The following is an 18681-nucleotide window of genomic DNA, read 5'->3' as shown; positions in this document are numbered from 1 at the left end:
GGTTAATCTGCTACTCTCTTGTTTTTTAAAAAAAGTTTTTTTTTTTACCGTGCTGCCTTTTGGGCCTATGAAGCCACCAGTTCCTTGGTCACCTTTCTGTCCCTTGTGTCCTTGAATACCAGGATCCCCTGGTCGCCCTTGGGGCCCCTGTGAGCCCTGAGGACCAAGAGGCCCTGGAAGACCCTGTGAGTGGGAAGGTTATTAAAAATAGGAAAACAATATAAATAACAAATAAACAAATAAATTCAAAGTGCTGCATTTCTATTTATGCAATTTTATAATTGAATTGTTCAATAATGACAACAGCAGTCACGGCTGAGATAGCAAAATAAGTGACATTTTTTGTGACAGCTATTTTAAAGCTGCTTTCTTGTACATTTGTAGATGTTGGTGCATTCGAGTGTGTGACTCAAATACACTGACATCTAGTGGACAACCATTGTAAGTGCAAACGATATGAAATGGTACTTGAGAATACTTCGATAGCGGTAGTTAAAAATGTTAGGCTGAAACTTAGACTCATAAAAAAATTATATACATTTCTGCAGACTTGTTAAGAAGTGTGAGGCAAGGTTGGTGTATTTTAAATATAAAAGGCAGAATATACATTGCACTAAGAACCCACTGGTTGGGTAGTCAAAGCAATGTCTGAGTCAGAAAAGATGCTAATGACAGTCTTCTCTCAGAAATAGTTGAAGATGATGAGAAAGGTAAAGATATTATTAGAATTTAATTGTAAGTAAAAATGACACAACAGGTACTGAAAGATGAAAAGGAACCAGATTTAGTGTGGTAGGTGTGATTTTGTGTTGTTCAACCTCACTGACTGGTTATTAGGGTTCTGTATCAATGAGATAGTTGATGACTCAACTATCTCAACTATTTTTTATATACAATAAAAAATGTATATTTTTTATTGTTTCAGTTACATATTTCAAATTTGGAATGTCAACATGTGAAAAACCTTTTTTTTAAATGTACCTTAACTTTATTATTATTATTATTATTATTAATATTATTATTATTATTATTATTATTATTATTATTATTATTATTATTATTATTATTATTTCAACAAGATTTAAAATCCTGAGTGAGGTTTTAATTCATGGAAGGATTACATTTTGCTTGCACTTCTTGTTTAATCCGCCAGAGGGAGAAAGGAAACTTTCTTTTTATATGGTACTCAGCTCTCCTCGTTCTCTATTACCATCTAGTGGCCAAACAGTATATTGCACTTTTCTAATTTTTGATCAATGAGTTAATTTCAACACTTAAACAATACTAATAATAAAGATTAAAATGCTTTTAAATGTGAAATAAAAATATCTTTACTTTTTTACAATAATAAATTAAAAGAGAGAATCAATAAATAAAATAAATTGAAATTACTATTGTTTAGTTGTAAATAAGGTAATGGAGTTTAGATTGAATCTGTAAATTAAATATAACAATGTGATTATGACAAAATTGATGAAAGAAATGAAAGAAAGAAGGCAAGAGGCAAGATTAGGTGATTAAATGCCACGTCCCATCTTCTTTAAAGAAGTGTGGAAATGCAGACTGACCTACTCCAGGTCATAAATGACCTCCTGTAGGTGGATTTTATTTTAAAGTGAAACAAACCTTCTTTAGAGCTAAACAAACAAAAATAAAAAAAACATAGCACTTTGTAAACACTGTAACTAAAACAGCCAAGACAGATCCTGAGGATGCGAGGAGAACCAAAATCACATGAGAATAATTTTATCGGGTCAGGAAACAGAGGAATGAGGACAAATTCATGTAGCGCTTCTAAGGTCAGGCAGTGATGACTCTAGATGAGTTGGTTCCTGTGAGAACCAACAACAACCACTGTTTTGTTAGTTCCCTGCCAGAAATGCTTTGGACTATATTGTAGATTCTAAAGCCAAGGATCTGAGAACCATGCTGAACTGCAATCTCATCATGCTCCAAACACACAGTGAGATGGCTAAAGTTAGGTAGCTGACGGCTAAGTGGAAGTTAACTTGTTCACGCAGCATGTGAACCTGGAGCTGTTAATTTGTGCTCAGTATCAATACTGAGCAACAGACAGAGGTTATGTCAAAACAAGCCAAACTAAACATGGATGTCTAAAACTGATAAACGGTCACTACATCCTTGTATTGATAAAATGCATAACTGATATTTTCTCCACTAAAAAGCTGGTCCATTGGGATTTCATGTGACAGACCAACACAAGTCATGCGTTTAACTGTGTAATGGAAGAAAAGGGCTACATGGTTTCAAATTGTTTTTGCTGGGAGAAAACATGAAATGTGGAGTAGATTTTTATTCAGTCCCATTTACTTTAATGCCCCTAAATAAAACCCAGACCACATAACTAATTAATTACTTAGTGAACAGAGATTATTTGTTTGTAAATCTACTTTGTTCTGGTCAAATTAACTCCTCTGATAAAATACGGTGGAAGAAGGATTGTTTTTTTATTTAGCAAAAATGAATTGGCAATAAATGTAGTTTCTTGTTTTATAAAGCTCGTTCCAAATGAGTTGCAGCTACGACTTTAGCAACACGTAATTTGCAAAGTATTGAGTCAAGAGGCTGCATAGATTGAATGGCAGACCTTTTAGATTTAAGTAACCATTCATAGCTTCCACTTCACAGTTATAAAATCCCAACAATGAGTCTTCAAGTTTGTAGCTCTAATTTAACAAAACGTACAAATGCTTTCATATTTTCACTGTACACTGAGTTGACAAAAACTGAATTTTGTCTAAATCCTCCTAATCGTAACTGGTAGATGAAACCTGAAGGGATCTGTTTCAGTAAAACTCATTGTTCCTGAGCAGAAATCCCTCTGCAGTTCTTCCCTGCTTCACAGCGCTGCTTCTCCGGCTGTTACCTGCTCTCCACTTCCATCAAGCACTTCCTCCTCTCCTCACCAAGTTCTCAAGGGCTCTCACATCTTTTTGTCTTCGTTTCTAAAGCCTCCACTAGGTGAACAGTGAACTCAAACTAGCCAGGCAGTTTTGCTACGTCAGCACTGGCTAGCAGAGTAAAGCTATGGGAGGAAAGCATCAACGCTAATAGGAATCTAGTATATGAGAGTTCTGACGAGGGAACCTGAGCTCAGAGGAGCTGGGTCCTCGTTAAACAGATATCTTGGATTCCCCACAGGTCAATGAACACAGGCTTTCCTGTTCGCTCTGAATTCCTCTGTCTTTCAAGGCTGGTCATAATTTTGGCTGATGAAGCCCTGGAGGCAATTGCTGCAGCCGCGCTGTAGTTTGTGTCGGCTGTAAATACGTGACCTCTTTAAGTTTTCTCTTATATCACCAGTGGAGCTGGTTGCAGCTCAGTTTTCTTACCCAAACAAACCAATTTAAACCTTTTCTGCAGAATTCCTGTGAGACAAATCTCACTCAAACGAGCCTAGCAAGCTTCTTGAGAATAATTTTCCACCGTAGGCTGGAGCCCATCATATGTTTTGACAGATTGGGTTAAGCTTAATCTGTGACCCGTCAGATTATATCACAGTAAATTTGGTCCACATGGTGCTGTTTCTTGTGAAGCTTTGTCTAATTTCTTTTGGATGTGATCAGAGCCAATGGATCCGCTGTAATTCACTTTAAGTTTTTATTCATTTTCTTTCCCTCTTTCAAACTTTGACACATCCAAGGACATTCAATATTTCTATGATTTCTCTTTTTGTCAAATTTCATGTTTGTTATGTTTTTGTTTCTTCAATTATTTAATCATTAAGATATATTAGTGTGATTACCAATAAAGTAATCCCTGATGCTGAAGGTGAATGGTTCCACCATAACCACCTGAAATGTCATTCATACTCTCTTTTTATGTTTATTTTCTTCCTCTATGTAAAGTATTAAACTTTACTCAATGATTCAGTAGAGACAAAGATTTTAGAAATAATTATATTTTAATACATAAACAGAATTAAATATCCAGATCAATTGCTACAATTTATTAATTGTCCTTTATTCATTTTTGTCATTCCCCATCCCTAATCCCCTCCTTCTGTACAACATGAACTACAAAATCTAATCTGGGTGCTCTCATCGTGAGCATGTGGGTTTTGTAGTCGTCCTATTTAAAGTTCCCACTGCTTGACATCATAAATTTAACCCAGGTCCAGACTGTCCCGTGGGGTGGCCAGTTTGGGAAAGTCCACAAAGAGTAGGATGGGAACTCAAAGCCCAAAGGGCAAACCTCTGACCTGCGAGAGGAATAACATAAATTAATAAACAACTGACCGGAAACCCGCTCTGTTATTTCATGAGTCTGTGACTGCAGATGCTGTGGACTGCATAAGACATGTTGTAACTATTTAGAAAAGCGCAGGGTGACTTATTAAAACACAATCAATCAAGATGAAGGGAGTCAGAATGAAAGGATACAACCACGAAAAGAATGCACAATGAAATCCAGGCACAATAAAATGTCCATAACATGGAAAATAAGGACCGGAATCATGGAATTTGAGAGAGGAAAAAAAAAAAAAAAAGGAAAATCACTGAATTCGGAAATTTGCTAATTTGGTCTCACATTTCTTTAAATCTCAGCACCACCTTTTATACTCTCCATCACAGTGGGGATAAAGTAAAGCACTGCTAGTTAACACAAGCAAAAGCACTTTGTCTCTCCTCATAAGATTAATTGGAACTGCATCTAAAAATCAACAAGTCTTATCAAAACTGAGAGGTCAGGAGGTAGTTTTAGCCTAGCACATCAGTTAGCATCTCCCTTCACAAAGGCCCTCAGAGTTAGATAAACATGTAATAAAGCCTATGTGAGATTTAAACACTACAACAGCTTTATGAAACCTAATCAACCCATTTTCAGATGCTTTCAAAAATCAACTTTTCCTTTTTTTTTTGCGAAATAAAAAAAAAAGAAGCCTTTTGATGCCTATATCTCTGACGCTTGCATTACATCTAAAGTCAGAAATAGTTTTTGGAAGTTCAAACAAAGTTTAATGTTCTCATCATATCCTTAGAAATGTCTGCTTCCTCCACTGAAAAACTGTGGCAATTTTCTCTGAGTTGAAAGTGGAGGAAAAAGACCGAAAAGGAACAATAAGAAGTGACCACCACGAAGGGGAACGCAAACACTGAACGTCTGCCTCTTCCTTGACTCCCCCAGTTGGACCCAGACGCTTTGGTCCACTTAGTACTGCTGCTGCTTTGCGACCTATCTCAACTGTTTTTCTTGGACGCATTTTTGCTGGACTCATTTCCTGAAGAGCCGCGTCCCGCATGCTTGATGCTCGGAGAAGAAAACAGGGCTCTGCTCCCCCTTTCCCGGATGACTGGTCGGAGGGAGATTGGGTTTAGAGGCAGGCCAGAAGGGTTCTGCTCGGAGGGCAAACGGGGCAGTCAACTGGATCCTCTAAGGACGGTAAATAAACATCTGCAGATGATGTTTAGATATCTATTAGTGTGTGTTTAGATCCCCCGTCTGCAGCCAGGAAGGCCAGCTTTCTGAGAGTTCTGAGAATGTTCTGGAAATCCCGGATGGCCGTCATGAATCAGATAATAGAAAAAAAAATAAAAATAAAAATTATACTCTGGAAGTGAAGAGGAGTCAAGTTGGTCACATGAGATAAAGACAGAAAAATAGTGTCTTTTTCGTGAGAAAGTTGATCTTTTTTTTTTCTTTATTTTTGCCATGGTAACAAGCAAAACCTAAACTTGATGCTTTCACGCACTGCAACCGGTACTTGTGAGTCATGTTTCGGAAACATTTCTTGTTCCGCAACAGAGGGACGGAGTCAGGGGGCGAGAGCTGACAACGTGCAGAGCAGCGTCAGTCGTTTGTTGCCGCTAGGGTTGCTTCCCATGCAGATCTTTGTTTAATCATTCAGCACAAAGACATTAGTTTACATTCGAACTCATGTGTTTAAGCTCTGACTTCTGCACGTGAACACACGCGAGCCAGAAATGTGACAGAGTTCAGACCGAACGGAGAGCTGCTAACGACCCGTTTGAATGAAGCGTGTGTCTGTCTCTGTTGTAGTGATCAAAACTCGAGGGGGAGATCCCGGCCTGAGAACAGAACGGCCTGGTTGTCCAACTATCCCCGGGCTCTCTGGGGCCCGACACCTGCAGCATTGCCTCACATCAGAGGAATGAGACATCTTGAGCCTACGTTATGAGCACATTTAGGCCTTAGGAGGTTGCAGCTGCAGTCTGTGTGTGTGAGAGAGAAAGAAATAGAGCAAGAAATGAGGTGTTGGGTTCTCCTTGGAGATCAACCACCTGCATGTCTGGAAGGTGTGTCTGCACGTCTGAGTGGATAATGAGGTCCATCGTAGGTGGGTCGCCTCTGTAGTCCCTCTGTGACATTTATCACTCAAAATAAAATGCTTTATGTCACCACTGACTTTGTTTTCAGATTTTGTTGAGTAACCGTGCGAGGTTGAGGAAACATAGCGTAAATAGTTTCCTTACAGGTATTTTCAGCGTGAGAAGGTAAGAAGAGCGGAGAGGAAAACCTAGTTTTTGGAGGAATGAAGGACATCAAGGTTGTAATTATTACCTACTACATGCAGAAATGGACTGTGCTGCTTCTCTCATTTATTATCAACAGGGTGTTGAAATCTCAGTAATTTGAGGGAAAAATTTTAAACTTTCCTTTTTTCCTTAACGTAAATGAAAACCGGACCCACAGTTTTTCTTGGGTGGGAAATTTGACAGCTTTTGTTCCTCAGAAGTGCGGCTCGGCTTGAGAAGTTTGTGACCATCCAGCTGTTACGTTGGACCCTATTTGCATTGATAAAATCCAATAACTTGAGCAACAGGGATTGTCCTTGTAATCCGCAGGATCTTCGTCTGAAACCATCCCTCTGGCCGGACTGGACGAGGAAAAGTTTTCTCACAAGGGAACCATCACTGCTGTTCTAGAACATTCACGATCAGGTCACTTATAAAGTTTTAAAAAAAATAAACAGTTCTTCCTCATATTAATCATTGGAGATATACAATCAGTGGTCTTCACTGAACAATCATGCAGCAAATGATCCAGGAGAATCAAACCCAGGACGACAATGTTGGAGACTAAAGCTTCTGAACATGCTGCATACCAACTCAGTGCCCGATTCATTAAATTACTCCTTAAATTTAGCTTTTTCTTCCAATCAACCACATAAAATATCCTAATCATCAAAAATATGTAATGGTTTTGGCATATTCAAGTACACCCAGTATGTTTTCATTACGTTTGGTGGGCAGACTGATGGCGCTTTTGAATTATTGAATTATGTTGAGTTGAATTATGAAAAGTCAGCACAAGCAAAGCTGCCAAAAAGAGGAGAGGAAGAGCTGCACATTTTTAGTAACCGAATAAGGAAATGTCAGCTCATTTCTGAGGGAACACTGTGGATTTAAAGACAGAGAGGTGGATCAACACAACAGGTTATTAAAATAAAAAAAAGTAATTTACGTTTACGACCAAACAACATGGCAAATCTGTGAAACCGCCTGAAATTTAAACGGTGAACGACCTGTTAGTAACTAACTACTATGAAAATATTAATTGAGGATTTTTCAGCGGTTTTGTTTGTTCATGAAAAAGTGAGCTCATTTATTTGGCAAAAAAGCTTTGATATTTAACATGGCCCTTATTAACGTATTATTTTTCTTATTTTGTTTCTCATTTATAATTTTATTTATATTTCATTCCTTTTTTTTTCCTGTTTTGATTTGCTGCTTCTATATATGTTTTGTAATTGATTTATTATGTATTTTATTTTCCAAAGACAATTGAAACACAGAATATTGCTGATTTTTATTTCATTTTAAATTTGTACATACTGTAGGAACCTGAATATGAAGACTTTGTCACTTCAGCGTTCCCCGCACCCCCACAAAGCCAACAAGTAATCATTTTAAATAACTATCAAAATACTAATTATTCCACAGCTAAACAGCCCTATAAAACATTTGCGTAAAAACTGAGCACCTACAGCGAGTCGGCATGTGGGATAAACTCAAATCTCGCATCCTGCCTGTCTTAGAGGAGCCTGTCCAACATGACAGCCTGATTGTTTTCTTCGCCCTGATGTGGGCCTCCATTATAATCCCTGATGGTGAACATGGAGCTCGCAGTTTGCCTTCAAACGTTAAACTTCCTTCTGACTGCAAATAAAAAGCACCGATGATGTGAATGGAGATGAGCAGAGATAACACCGTTTTCACCAAAGCTCTCATGTTTTACAGACCAGACAGATTAGACGGTGATAAAGCACGCGGTGTGTGTGTGTGTGTGTGTGTGTATGCGTGTGTGTGTGTCTCCGTGTTTTCAAATGAAACATGGGGGAAGATAGTTGGTACCAGGAGGTGTCCTCCAGAAAATAGTAAAGAAACCTTCAGAAAACTGGAATGTAGGTTATGAGGAATAAAATAAAACTGACCTTAATTTGTTATTTTTGAGGTGATTATGAGAAAGGAATGCTGACGTTCAGAGCTGCAGCCACAACATCAAATGAAATATTTAAGCTCCTACTCTGGTCATCATCATTTCACCTGTCCTTGCTTGCACACTACTTACGCCCTGTGCTCTGAGACGACGATAACACGAGCAGACTACAGGTGGTAAGAAGGTCAGGGTCTGTGTGTGTGTGTGTGTAGATACACACCCAGTTAAATACTGAACCGCTAAACCTTTTCCCTACTGCAATGGAAACAAGGTCACAGCCAGGGTCATTGAACGACTTCTGGATACAGAAACACAAAATCGCCACTTTTCATGTGCGCTCTACTCCTGTCTACACACACACACGCACGCACACACCCACGCACACACACATCTGTTCAAATAATTCGCCTTCCTTCCTTTGGAAAATATTGTTACTGTACGCCTGTCATGCCTTCTGCTCTGAAATGACACAGATGCAGTTGGAAAACAACAACTTCAGATTTACCGCTCTCCATTGTTGTGTTTAGACTGAGGAAGACACAAACAGGATTTCTGAACTTTGCACAGAATAAATGTTGCAACCAAAATTTATCAGCTCCTTAATGTTTGTTTCAGCCTCATTCAGAACGACAAGGCCGTTCAGCGGATTGCAGAAGTGGTTCTTATCAGCTACATGGCTGCCGAAAGGCTTTGCATCGGCATGTGAAGACATTAAAGGGATAGTTCAAGGCCTTTGAAGGGAGGTTCTGTTAAAATGCTTTTAAGAAAGTTTAAACATGTTGTCTTACCTGCAGTAGATAACTATCTTATCCTTTGAAGGTACAGCTCAATAAATTAATATAAATGAAAGTTACATCTTCAAAAATGATTGATTTTCTACTAATGTTGGTGATTATGGCTTACGGCTAATGAAAAGTCAATATGATTTCTAAGAAAATTATAAAATTTATACAATTAGTAATAACCCTACATTACAGTACTGACTTGAGACTTGACACAATTACTTTCCAGCAGACAAGGTCATTCTTAAGAAGCTAGGCATTCACAAACAGCCACAAGAAAGTTGTGTGGAAGAAAAAAGTGTGGCCAAGGGGTAAAATCTGTATTGTTATTCTCCGTATAACATTCTTCACAAAACAAAAATTGCACACAAACTAAACGCAGTGTCTCGTTCTGAGCAAATGCTTCAAATTTAATTATACATCTGATCTTCTTCCTCTTTTTCTGGAAAATAATTAATGAAACTTGTTGAGACTTTTAGATCCTGCATCTGGCTGATTGTGTAATCTGTAGATCATCACTACTCCACTCCCTCAGCCTGTCATCTGCTGCTCTTGGTCTCGTTTTGTTTATTAAGTCAGTGCAGCGAAAACAGGTCCTCCTTTTTCTATGCAAACAATAGTCATGTTGTTCCTAGGCAACATCCATCTTCTAAACTATGAAGATCCGACAGTTTTAAAGGCCCCTAAAGATGGACTTTGGCTGGTCGAACCAGACAGCAACAAGAGAAACGTGAAGCAGAGCTACTGATTTCTGGGTTGGCCTGAGCTCGATCTGGAGCAGGATAATGTGCTCTTATGATGTTTGTTATATCAAATATGAGAAGCACAAGGTGCTGTTGTTGCTGTGGGACACACACATGTTTCAATTGTTTAAAAACCGTTGGGGTTTTATTCCCACCAAAACGCAGTGTATTAAGAACTTGAATTTAAATGGCTGCTCCTGTTGCTTTAAAAATAAATAAATAAATAAAAATGTTCTCCTCGCTCCCACTGAATACCACAAAACAAGGAGGGATCTGCAACATACATTAGTGGGTGTTTCCTGTCTAAATGGCAAAGAAAAGTCATAGAGATGGAAAAAGAATCGTGTTTCAGCTATCCCCACGTTCATGTTGATGCAATTAGAGAAGTACAATAACAAAGTGGCTCCTTCTGAATAAAATACTCAAATGCTAAAAGTTTAAAAGATTAGATCTGCTGATGCACATGAGAGGTCAGAGCTGCTCTTTTTTCTTCCCGGCGTAAAGGACAAAACTTTGAATAGAAACAAATCATAATTCATCTTTTTTTTTCTATTTTCCCCCCCAAACACAATGTGAAACTTCCACTTAAAAAGACCAAACAGTTTGTGTCAATTAGCTGAGTTACATGACTTAATGTTCAGACTTCTAAACAAAATGTAAACTAATTGTTGCTGCAATGTCAACCTTTGACTCACACACTGTGGGTGTAATTAGGACCATTTCTGCTACATCTCACGTAATTTAATCATTATTGTGAGGCTTTTTTTAATGCTTTTTTCTACTGCTTTATTCTTTCACAAATCTTTCCATCTCGCAGCCAACAGCTGCTTTCTGTCCGTCAGTTTGAGCATCCTCTGTCACATTCCATCCAAATCCACAGACTTATTTTCACACAGGACTCTGCCAGCCCCGAGATCCCCACTGAATTCCTCTTTCCAACGTCTCGGGAAGAGAAAATCCTCCCTTCCAAATGTTTTAATGATAGCAGCAGGTTGTTGCTTTGCTGCCCTCCCACAGCCTCACATGCATGAGTCTTTCTTTTTCTGTTTTGTTTTCTTAAATCAGGTTGGTCTTCCCTGGCATATTTAGCCTGAAGAGACATCTGCAGGAATGAACGGGATCTCGCATTAAAGGTGCACAACTGTTGAACTGCAATCATCACTGCAAAATCAGTGCGTTCAAAGCTGCAGCTGCTGTGATATTATTTCACTGTTTTGTGTATTGAAGCTGCGCCACATTCACTGTCCTTATGTATTTATGGTTTCCAAGATCTATGCATGTATATACGGGTATTATCAGCCTTTAGTGTGCCACTCAGATTGTACAGATTTGCTTTTAATGGAACAAGGAAATGGGCCATTTATAGCAAAGGTCAAATTTACAGACAATCCTGTTCCCACAAAACAGAGGGAGGCTATATGAAAAGCAGATCAGTAGACCGTCATTGTGCATGACTTCCTGTCTTTCCCTGTCCTGCATCACCCGAGGAAGCATTTCCCATGGTGGACGGCGTCCATAATAGTTGCCATGTTTTTTCCTCTGCTTTTTATTTTTTATTTTTTTTTTTAGAGTTTGTTTTTCTCTTCACGTTCACTGAGCTCATCCACAGGACGCGAGTGAGGCTTATTGTTTTCACCATAACAGCGGTAACTGTGCTCTCCCATAAAGGCCTGAAAAGGAACAAGCTGCAGTTCAGGTCATTATTGACGATTCATGTTGATCTGTTGTTCATGTTCTTTCCTTTCCCGTTTTGAGGCTTCAGAAACCACAAAAAGCTCAGTTTCACCGAACCGCCCACCATGCAGAGCTCGTGAATCTTTCACTTTACTTGGTCTGTAAGGATGCCAGGCTCTGTTAAACCCGTATTTCTCAGCTATAAAGCAAACCTCTAAACTGCTTTAATCATTGTGTCCATCTCAGTGCGCGGTTCCTTCTTCTTTTTTACTGTCGATCATGAATTCAGCCCACTAATGACGAAGGGAAACAATGGCGGCTTTGGGAGAGGACAGAGGGGAAGCTGATGTTTTTCTGCAGGCTGGCAGAGAGAGAGAGAGAGAGAAGAGTCAGGCGGCCAAAGTCTCCGTTTTCAGGCCTAAAGCAGAAAACTTCGTCAAAATAACACATTTGTTCCTCAGTAATGAATCGGCTTCATTGTTTTAGTCTCTCTGATGCTCTATTTTTGTTTTTCTGCCACTGTTTAGGCTTTTGATGTTTTTTTCACAAAAATTGTGGATATTTGAGAACGTTGTAATGAATGTTATATTTCCAGCCAAAATGTTGCTGCCACATTTGAAATCGTTCTTCAAAATTAATCTGACAAATAATTTTTCAATGCAATAACTGATTTAAATGATTAATTTCCCTCTAAACAATATTCATTTTTATGTTTTTTTATGTTACTTGTTTTTTTTTTATTTATAATAATTGCATATTTTTACTGCATAAATAAAATATAAACAAAGGATATGTAAACAAATATTTACAGTTTGGAGTATAACCATATGAGTATTGCACTGGAAATAATGAAGAGACCACTGGAAAATTATATGGGAAGGTTTATGTTTGAGTAAAACAAACGTTGCTCTTTTATTCTATGAACTGCTGACAACATGTCTCCGAAATCCCAAGCAAAAACTTTAGTATCTATTTACAGAACATGAGAAATGGTCAAAATAACAAAAATGATGCACTCAAATAATGCAAAGAAAACAAGTTCAAATTGATTTAGAAACAAGGATACTGATGTTTTAACTCAGAAATATTTGGTGAAATAACCGTAAGGTTTTCAGTGGGGTTGGTTCAGTGCAGCGGTTTCTTCGTTTTTTTTCCAGAGCTGTACATAAAGTTTCTTCAGGTGCTTTTCTTGCATCACACCTGTGTTGCTGTAAAATAAAGCCAAGGATTTAATGGTGAACTATTGCCATAAAGCTTCCACTTGGACAACTTTGGCCCTTGACAACGTTGACATACTTTGATAATCCGGCTCTTTTGATCGTCAAGATGATGATTTTTAAGCCAGAATTGCTTTCAAACAGGATGTCATGTTTTTGTAGGAGCTGGTGGCTCTTGCAATGCAGCTGATGTAAAAGTAACAGAATAGAGCAAAAGGGAGATGGGAGTTTATTAATAACAGTAAAATAATATGATACTTGATTCTCTGTACATATATTTATTTAAATCTCTCTTTTTAGGTTATCTGGTAAGACAGGCAACATTCGGATCTAAATGTTTCCATGTAGTGATCAAAACCACATAGTGGACCTATTAACAAGCAACCACTTTTTGCAACAGCTGTAGAAAATCCCAGCCAGTCCAGACATCTGCAGCGGATCAGTATTAAACGTCCAGTGAAGCGCACGTCTCCATATCTCTCCCCCGATGGAGATATTTTCAACAAGTTGAGAAAAAACAGTGAGAAAAATGTAGAACCTATTTCGTTTGCCAATCTGAACAAGGGGAACATGTAGAGCAAAATAAAAACTTGTAAAGAGGACACAAGTTGCGTAAAGCTTAAGAAAAATGAAAATCTTGAATGTAGGCGGATGCAGGAACTGATTTTTGTTTTCATACATGAAACACAAATTCTTGCTAACAATAAAACCTCACTCTCGCCCATTGTTACTGAGAGACTGAGAAAATATTTCCCTTTGTTTCTGGCCAATTCTGGGCAATAGTCAGGAATACGGAGGAAGGAAGCGATAGGTGGACTGATGACCTCATTACAAGACTTTTGTGCCTTTCAGATGTGGAATGTAAAACTTCCTCACTCCTGTCTCTGTGTCTCTGAACAGGAGCTTCCTGTACACATGGCCAGAGCGCACTTCAAAGGTCAGACTTGCTGTCAAGCTCGTCCAGTAAACTCTCAGTGGATGACAAGGTGTATCTGAAAGGCATTCCTGCCCTCACTGCTGTCGTTTCAGAGGGAATCTCTCGCAGGCATGTTGATTTCAGACTGGAGATTTACAGCATCTTACGTCTGAACTGAGACATTTACAGTTTCCAGGAGCATTGTTCACGGGATAAGAGAAACAAAGGAAATGGGACAAATTTGTCACCGGGACAGCTTGTCTTTAGCCTGTTTTAAACGTAGGATGGGTAAACATTTAACTCAGTTCTAGATTCCAGTTCAAGTGTTGAAGCTTAAATTAAAGATGGATAAAACAAGATGTTTAAGTGCTTCATTTTGGAAGAGAGATGACAGAAAACAAAGACTTTTTCTACATGTTTATGTTTATTAAAGCTTTACTTCTCTTAAACTTATGGCTCAGTTGTGCTTCAGTAGACCTATTGCCGCGGCTCGTCACTGTTACCTCTTTACTGCTTGACGCCTTTACGTGAGAATTTATACAACAACCTCACAATTTCCACAAGGCATGCTGTGCATATAAATGCATAGACATTGTTGTGATTTATTTATCAAACAAATCTCATCAGCCGATTGATGGAAATATGTTTAAAAATCACATTAAGTTTGCTTTATGCCCTGGTGGTCTGCTGCCAACTATTAACATCCCTGTCCTGCTGTTATCTTTTCACTTTTTATTATTATAGAAAGGACTCCTACATCAGTTCATCCGTTTCTTTTTTGAGCATTCTCCTCTGTTTTCTCTGCAGATGGGCAAAGACACTGGTTCAGGTTCTGTTGGAAGTTTCTTCCTGTGAAAGGGGAGTTTTTCCTCTCCACTGTCGCAGCGTGCATGCTCAAGTTTAGGACTCACTGTGAAGTCTATGGCATAACGCAAGCGACTATCTCCTGTTTCCGTCCAGAAGGAGTGCAAGGCAACGATTTGACACGATTTATACTCCTGAATCAGCGCAGTATAAACACAGTATGTACAAAATTTCCTTTCTTGTGCATCAATCTATTCCCTCTTTTCGAAGCTCCTCATTCACAAAACAGTGAGAATTGTTCTGTGAGGTGTATCTGTGCTTTTTAGTGATATGAAAGCAGATATACAGTCAAGTTCGGAAACCTTTTTGGATCAAGTTTAAAGTATCCTCAGGTCAGAATTCAAACATGAGGTTCTGCCAAAAGCAGCATGTAAAAAAAAAGAAAAAAAAGAGAACTTGTTTTCTCTCATCAAGTTCAAAAGAATAAAAAGCTACACCACAACTCATGTCGACACATTAATAAAAAAAAAAAATCCTGATTTGGGATGGGATTTCTAAATCAGGAAGCCGTCTGCTCATATATGCATGAGCCAGATACATTGAATCACTCTGAGAATAACAGGAAGAAGCACTTCTGAGAAATGCTATCCATTGTAAAGGTCAATAATTTCAGTCTTTTATTCTTTAAAGGAAAACGTCTACATTGGATATAAAAGCATTTCTTCTTTTTCAAACATGAGGTGAATTGGTGCAGAAAGTAGATTGTGGTGTTGAAAAGTCTTTAAGGACAGGAAACTCAGTCCAATAATCTGATGAAGCACGTGTCTGAATCAAAACACAGCCTTTAGTCATGCAGAACCTCCATTACTCACTCTAAGCTTGTTATCTGAATATGTTTAGTCTACGTCTGTCTGTCTGATTTAAAACCTACTTTCTTTTTTTGCTCTTACATTTTCCCCCCATAATCAGTCTCCCAAACTCCAGATGGTCTCTGCTGCGATCCTTATTTTATTTCATAGGGTTTAATGATGTGAATTTCAACACTTTTCACAGCGTCACATTATCGACTTTACTCAAAAACTTTTCAATTTCCCAGGACATCGGAAGCAGATGGTGTCGTTGCTCAACACGTTTACAACAGGTTATTGTGATGGTTTATTGATTAAATATAGTTTCTGAAACTGTCATGCACATTTAAAGTAGATTAAAGTGAAATGTGTTGTCGTGAACTCGTGATCTTTTTCAGTTTGTCACATTAAAACCACAATCAGCAATTTTATTACAGTTTTTTTTTTTTTAGATTTTATGTTTCGGACCAGCGTAAAAGTAGTGCATAATTGCAAAGTGAGAGGGAAATTAAACTTTTAAAAACATTTTTTAGAACTTGAAACCTGAAAATTGTGGTGCACAGTTGTATTAAGCCCTCTACTCTCTGATAAAATAAAATTTAGAAAAGCTGTCAGTCAGGACTTCCACAAGTCTTGTTTTTTATGGAAAAGTACAAAAAGAAGACAATTAAATAAATCATAGCAAGTCCAATGGATTATCTATAATAATAATCTATTAGAGGCTGAAAAATAGTTGATAATGAGGCAGAGGTCCAAAAGGACATCCATCAGAGCTACAGTGGAATGGTTTGGATCAGTTTATATTGGTTGTGTTAAAATGGCCCAGTCAAAGACCAGACTTGAATCCAACTGCGGACTTGAACCTGTGGCCGAGCCTGAGCAATTTTGTGAATGAATGTGCTAAAACTTCAGATGTGAAGAGCCGAAATAGAAACATCACATACAATGTCAGGTGTAAAATTAGTTCCAGACAGTATTGTTTCAGAGGGGCTTAAAAATGCAAACCATTCAGATTTGTATCTGCTTTTTTCCATTTTCGTAAACCGTTAAACCTTTTTATTTTTTTTCAATTTCCCAAACATGCACCAATTTGCGTCAGTCTGTCGAAGGTTTAATTTGTAGAGTGACAAAGTGAGAAACACTTCATGGACTATAAATCTGTTTCCAGGGCTTTGTAGAAACCTGACTTGTATTTGAAGAAGAAAGCATTATTTTCAAATCAACCAAGAGTTGTGTGTGTGGGTGTGTGTGTGTGTGAACCTTATTTGGTTCTCCGGACCGAAAACCAAAAGCTGGTGACGGTTAACTCACCCCTGAAGTAAGCAAAGGGAAGAAAGAGAAGCAGAGGGATGTTTGCAGAGCTGTACAGAACAGGACTTACCCTGGCACCCTTCTCTGGAAAGCATTTACAGCCACCGCTGCAGTCTCTTCCCCCACACGGGCCACTGTGCTTCTTCCCACCCTGTCAGACACAAAGCAGACAACATTAGGACCTTTTTACAGTTCAGAGCAGAAATCTCACATATTCCCATCACCGCCACATGTTCCTGTTTACCACATCTGCAGCAATCCATCTCTATTTGCAATGGGACGCAGTGAGGAGGGGGGGGGATGAGCTGTTGGTGTGAACAGCTGTGTTTGCGAGCGCTGCGGTTCACAAATGTCGCTCTGTTGCATCAGAGCGGCTGATTGCCACACAGCCGTCTGCACACTCGTTAGTTTGAAGTGGGATGTTTTGGTGTGGCTCAAATGAGTCATGACGATGTCGTAGAAATGTTGGTTTGTTGTGGCGCTAAGAGACACGACTAGCATGGTGACAGACGGGGACAATTCCTCCTTAGATCTCTGCATTCCAACCAAACCGCCCACCATCACAGGCTGATCTGTGTGAGACGTCACACACATGCAAACAGAGCCTGGGGTGTGCATAGACATGACATGATCAAAGAAATTAGTCACAGGATCCCGAAGGTCAAGGGAGTCAAGACCCTAATGCAGCTGAGATCACGAAAACCCAGATGGAAACGAGTCTGGTGCTCATTTACTTCCATTCTGAATACTGACTCAGAAATCTGATTATACCCAGTTGTGTGTTTGATAATGAGGTAATAATGCACAGGTGATGAACAGTCTGTGCTGTTTAGGCTTTGTTACGGAAACTTTATTTAACCAGGAAAATGCTGAATGAGATTAAAAATCTTTATTTCAAAAGTTTCCAGGACAAAACGAGCAACATAATCAATAAGCCGAACCAATCAAAGAACACAAACTTAATCGACATATTGATTAAAATTAAATTAGGGTAACATTTTCAATCAGATTTTTTTAGTTACTGGGGAACTCTTTGAAATTTTCTTTAACGATTTTTAGTTCCAGACATTGCGGACAGCTTAAATGCCTTTATGCAGAGCTACATTAAAATGTTTGATTTAACCGGTTTTCACACTAACTTAGTAAATTGGATACATCAATGTTGTCTCAATAAGATGTTTAAATCAATCCACCACATTAAACCTGTAATACTTTGTATTATAACCTGTAATGCTCTGCATACTTTTAAATTGTTCTCTAACATTTTTCATTCGTGATGCCAGACAGAGAATATTAACATTACATCAAAATAACTCTTTCACATCTTTGTTTAAGGAGAAGAGACAAGACCGTTCAGTGTGATGTGAGTGTAAAGCATTTACTGCAGACGTCACAGAAAAGTTCTGTCCCTCCCATGTCCTCCACCTACACACCCATACCGGAGCCTCCTTAGGCAGAAAATGCGCAAATACCTTCTCCTCTTCCTCGTTTATAAAATCTAAATGGTCACTTTATGCCCACAACGGCAACAAAGTGGAAGATAAAGAATCAGAATAATTCTCCCTCCTCGGTCTGCCACGTACAAAGACCACATTGAAGAGCACAAAAACCTCTTTTTGCTGCACAGCCATCGTCCTTAACGATCCCAGATCCCCCAACAAAAGACCCTCTTCCTCTTCTTATGGAATGCACAAGATGCCTTTTAGTTTTTTCCTCTCCCGTTGCATCTGAAGACTTCTTTTCATGATGCTGTTAGATAAAACTAAGAGTTATATGGTTCAAATTTAGCCTGCGTCACTGATGCCAACGAAAAGGAGTCATTTTATCTTCTCAAAATGGATTTGTGATTGGGTATTGGGTGAAAAAGCTGAAAACCATTATCTGTTGCAGGAGATAAAAAAAAAAGAATAACGGTCACCTCATCGCAGTAAGGATGTAAGGCAGTCACGTCATGACCTTTCTCCA

General features: G+C 38.6%; 1 protein-coding gene and 1 long non-coding RNA gene across 2 annotated transcripts in view; one reads left to right on the top strand and one right to left on the bottom strand.

Moving 5' to 3' along the window:
• col4a2 (collagen, type IV, alpha 2) overlaps nt 1-18347 on the bottom strand; it is a 41293-nt gene extending 22946 nt beyond the window's left edge. The window contains exons 1-3 of the mRNA XM_015014807.1: nt 18300-18347; nt 16787-16867; nt 49-183 (exon numbers count right to left, since the gene is read on the bottom strand). Coding sequence (XP_014870293.1) covers nt 49-183; nt 16787-16867; nt 18300-18347 — 264 coding nt within the window. The remainder of the gene's footprint in view (nt 1-48; nt 184-16786; nt 16868-18299) is intronic.
• On the top strand, nt 7756-12112 carry LOC106934722 (uncharacterized). Its single transcript, XR_001421750.1, has 2 exons — nt 7756-8615; nt 8646-12112. It is a non-coding gene; the product is annotated as an uncharacterized LOC106934722 (long non-coding RNA).
• Nucleotides 18348-18681: the final 334 nt, after the last annotated feature.

The sequence above is a fragment of the Poecilia latipinna genome, unplaced genomic scaffold (assembly GCF_001443285.1).
Source record: "Poecilia latipinna isolate Pla-1442-1.1 unplaced genomic scaffold, P_latipinna-1.0 Scaffold1849, whole genome shotgun sequence".
NCBI lineage: Eukaryota > Metazoa > Chordata > Actinopteri > Cyprinodontiformes > Poeciliidae > Poecilia > Poecilia latipinna.
The sequence above is the reverse complement of the archived record's forward strand: the minus strand, read 5'-3'. Positions and strand labels throughout refer to the sequence as shown.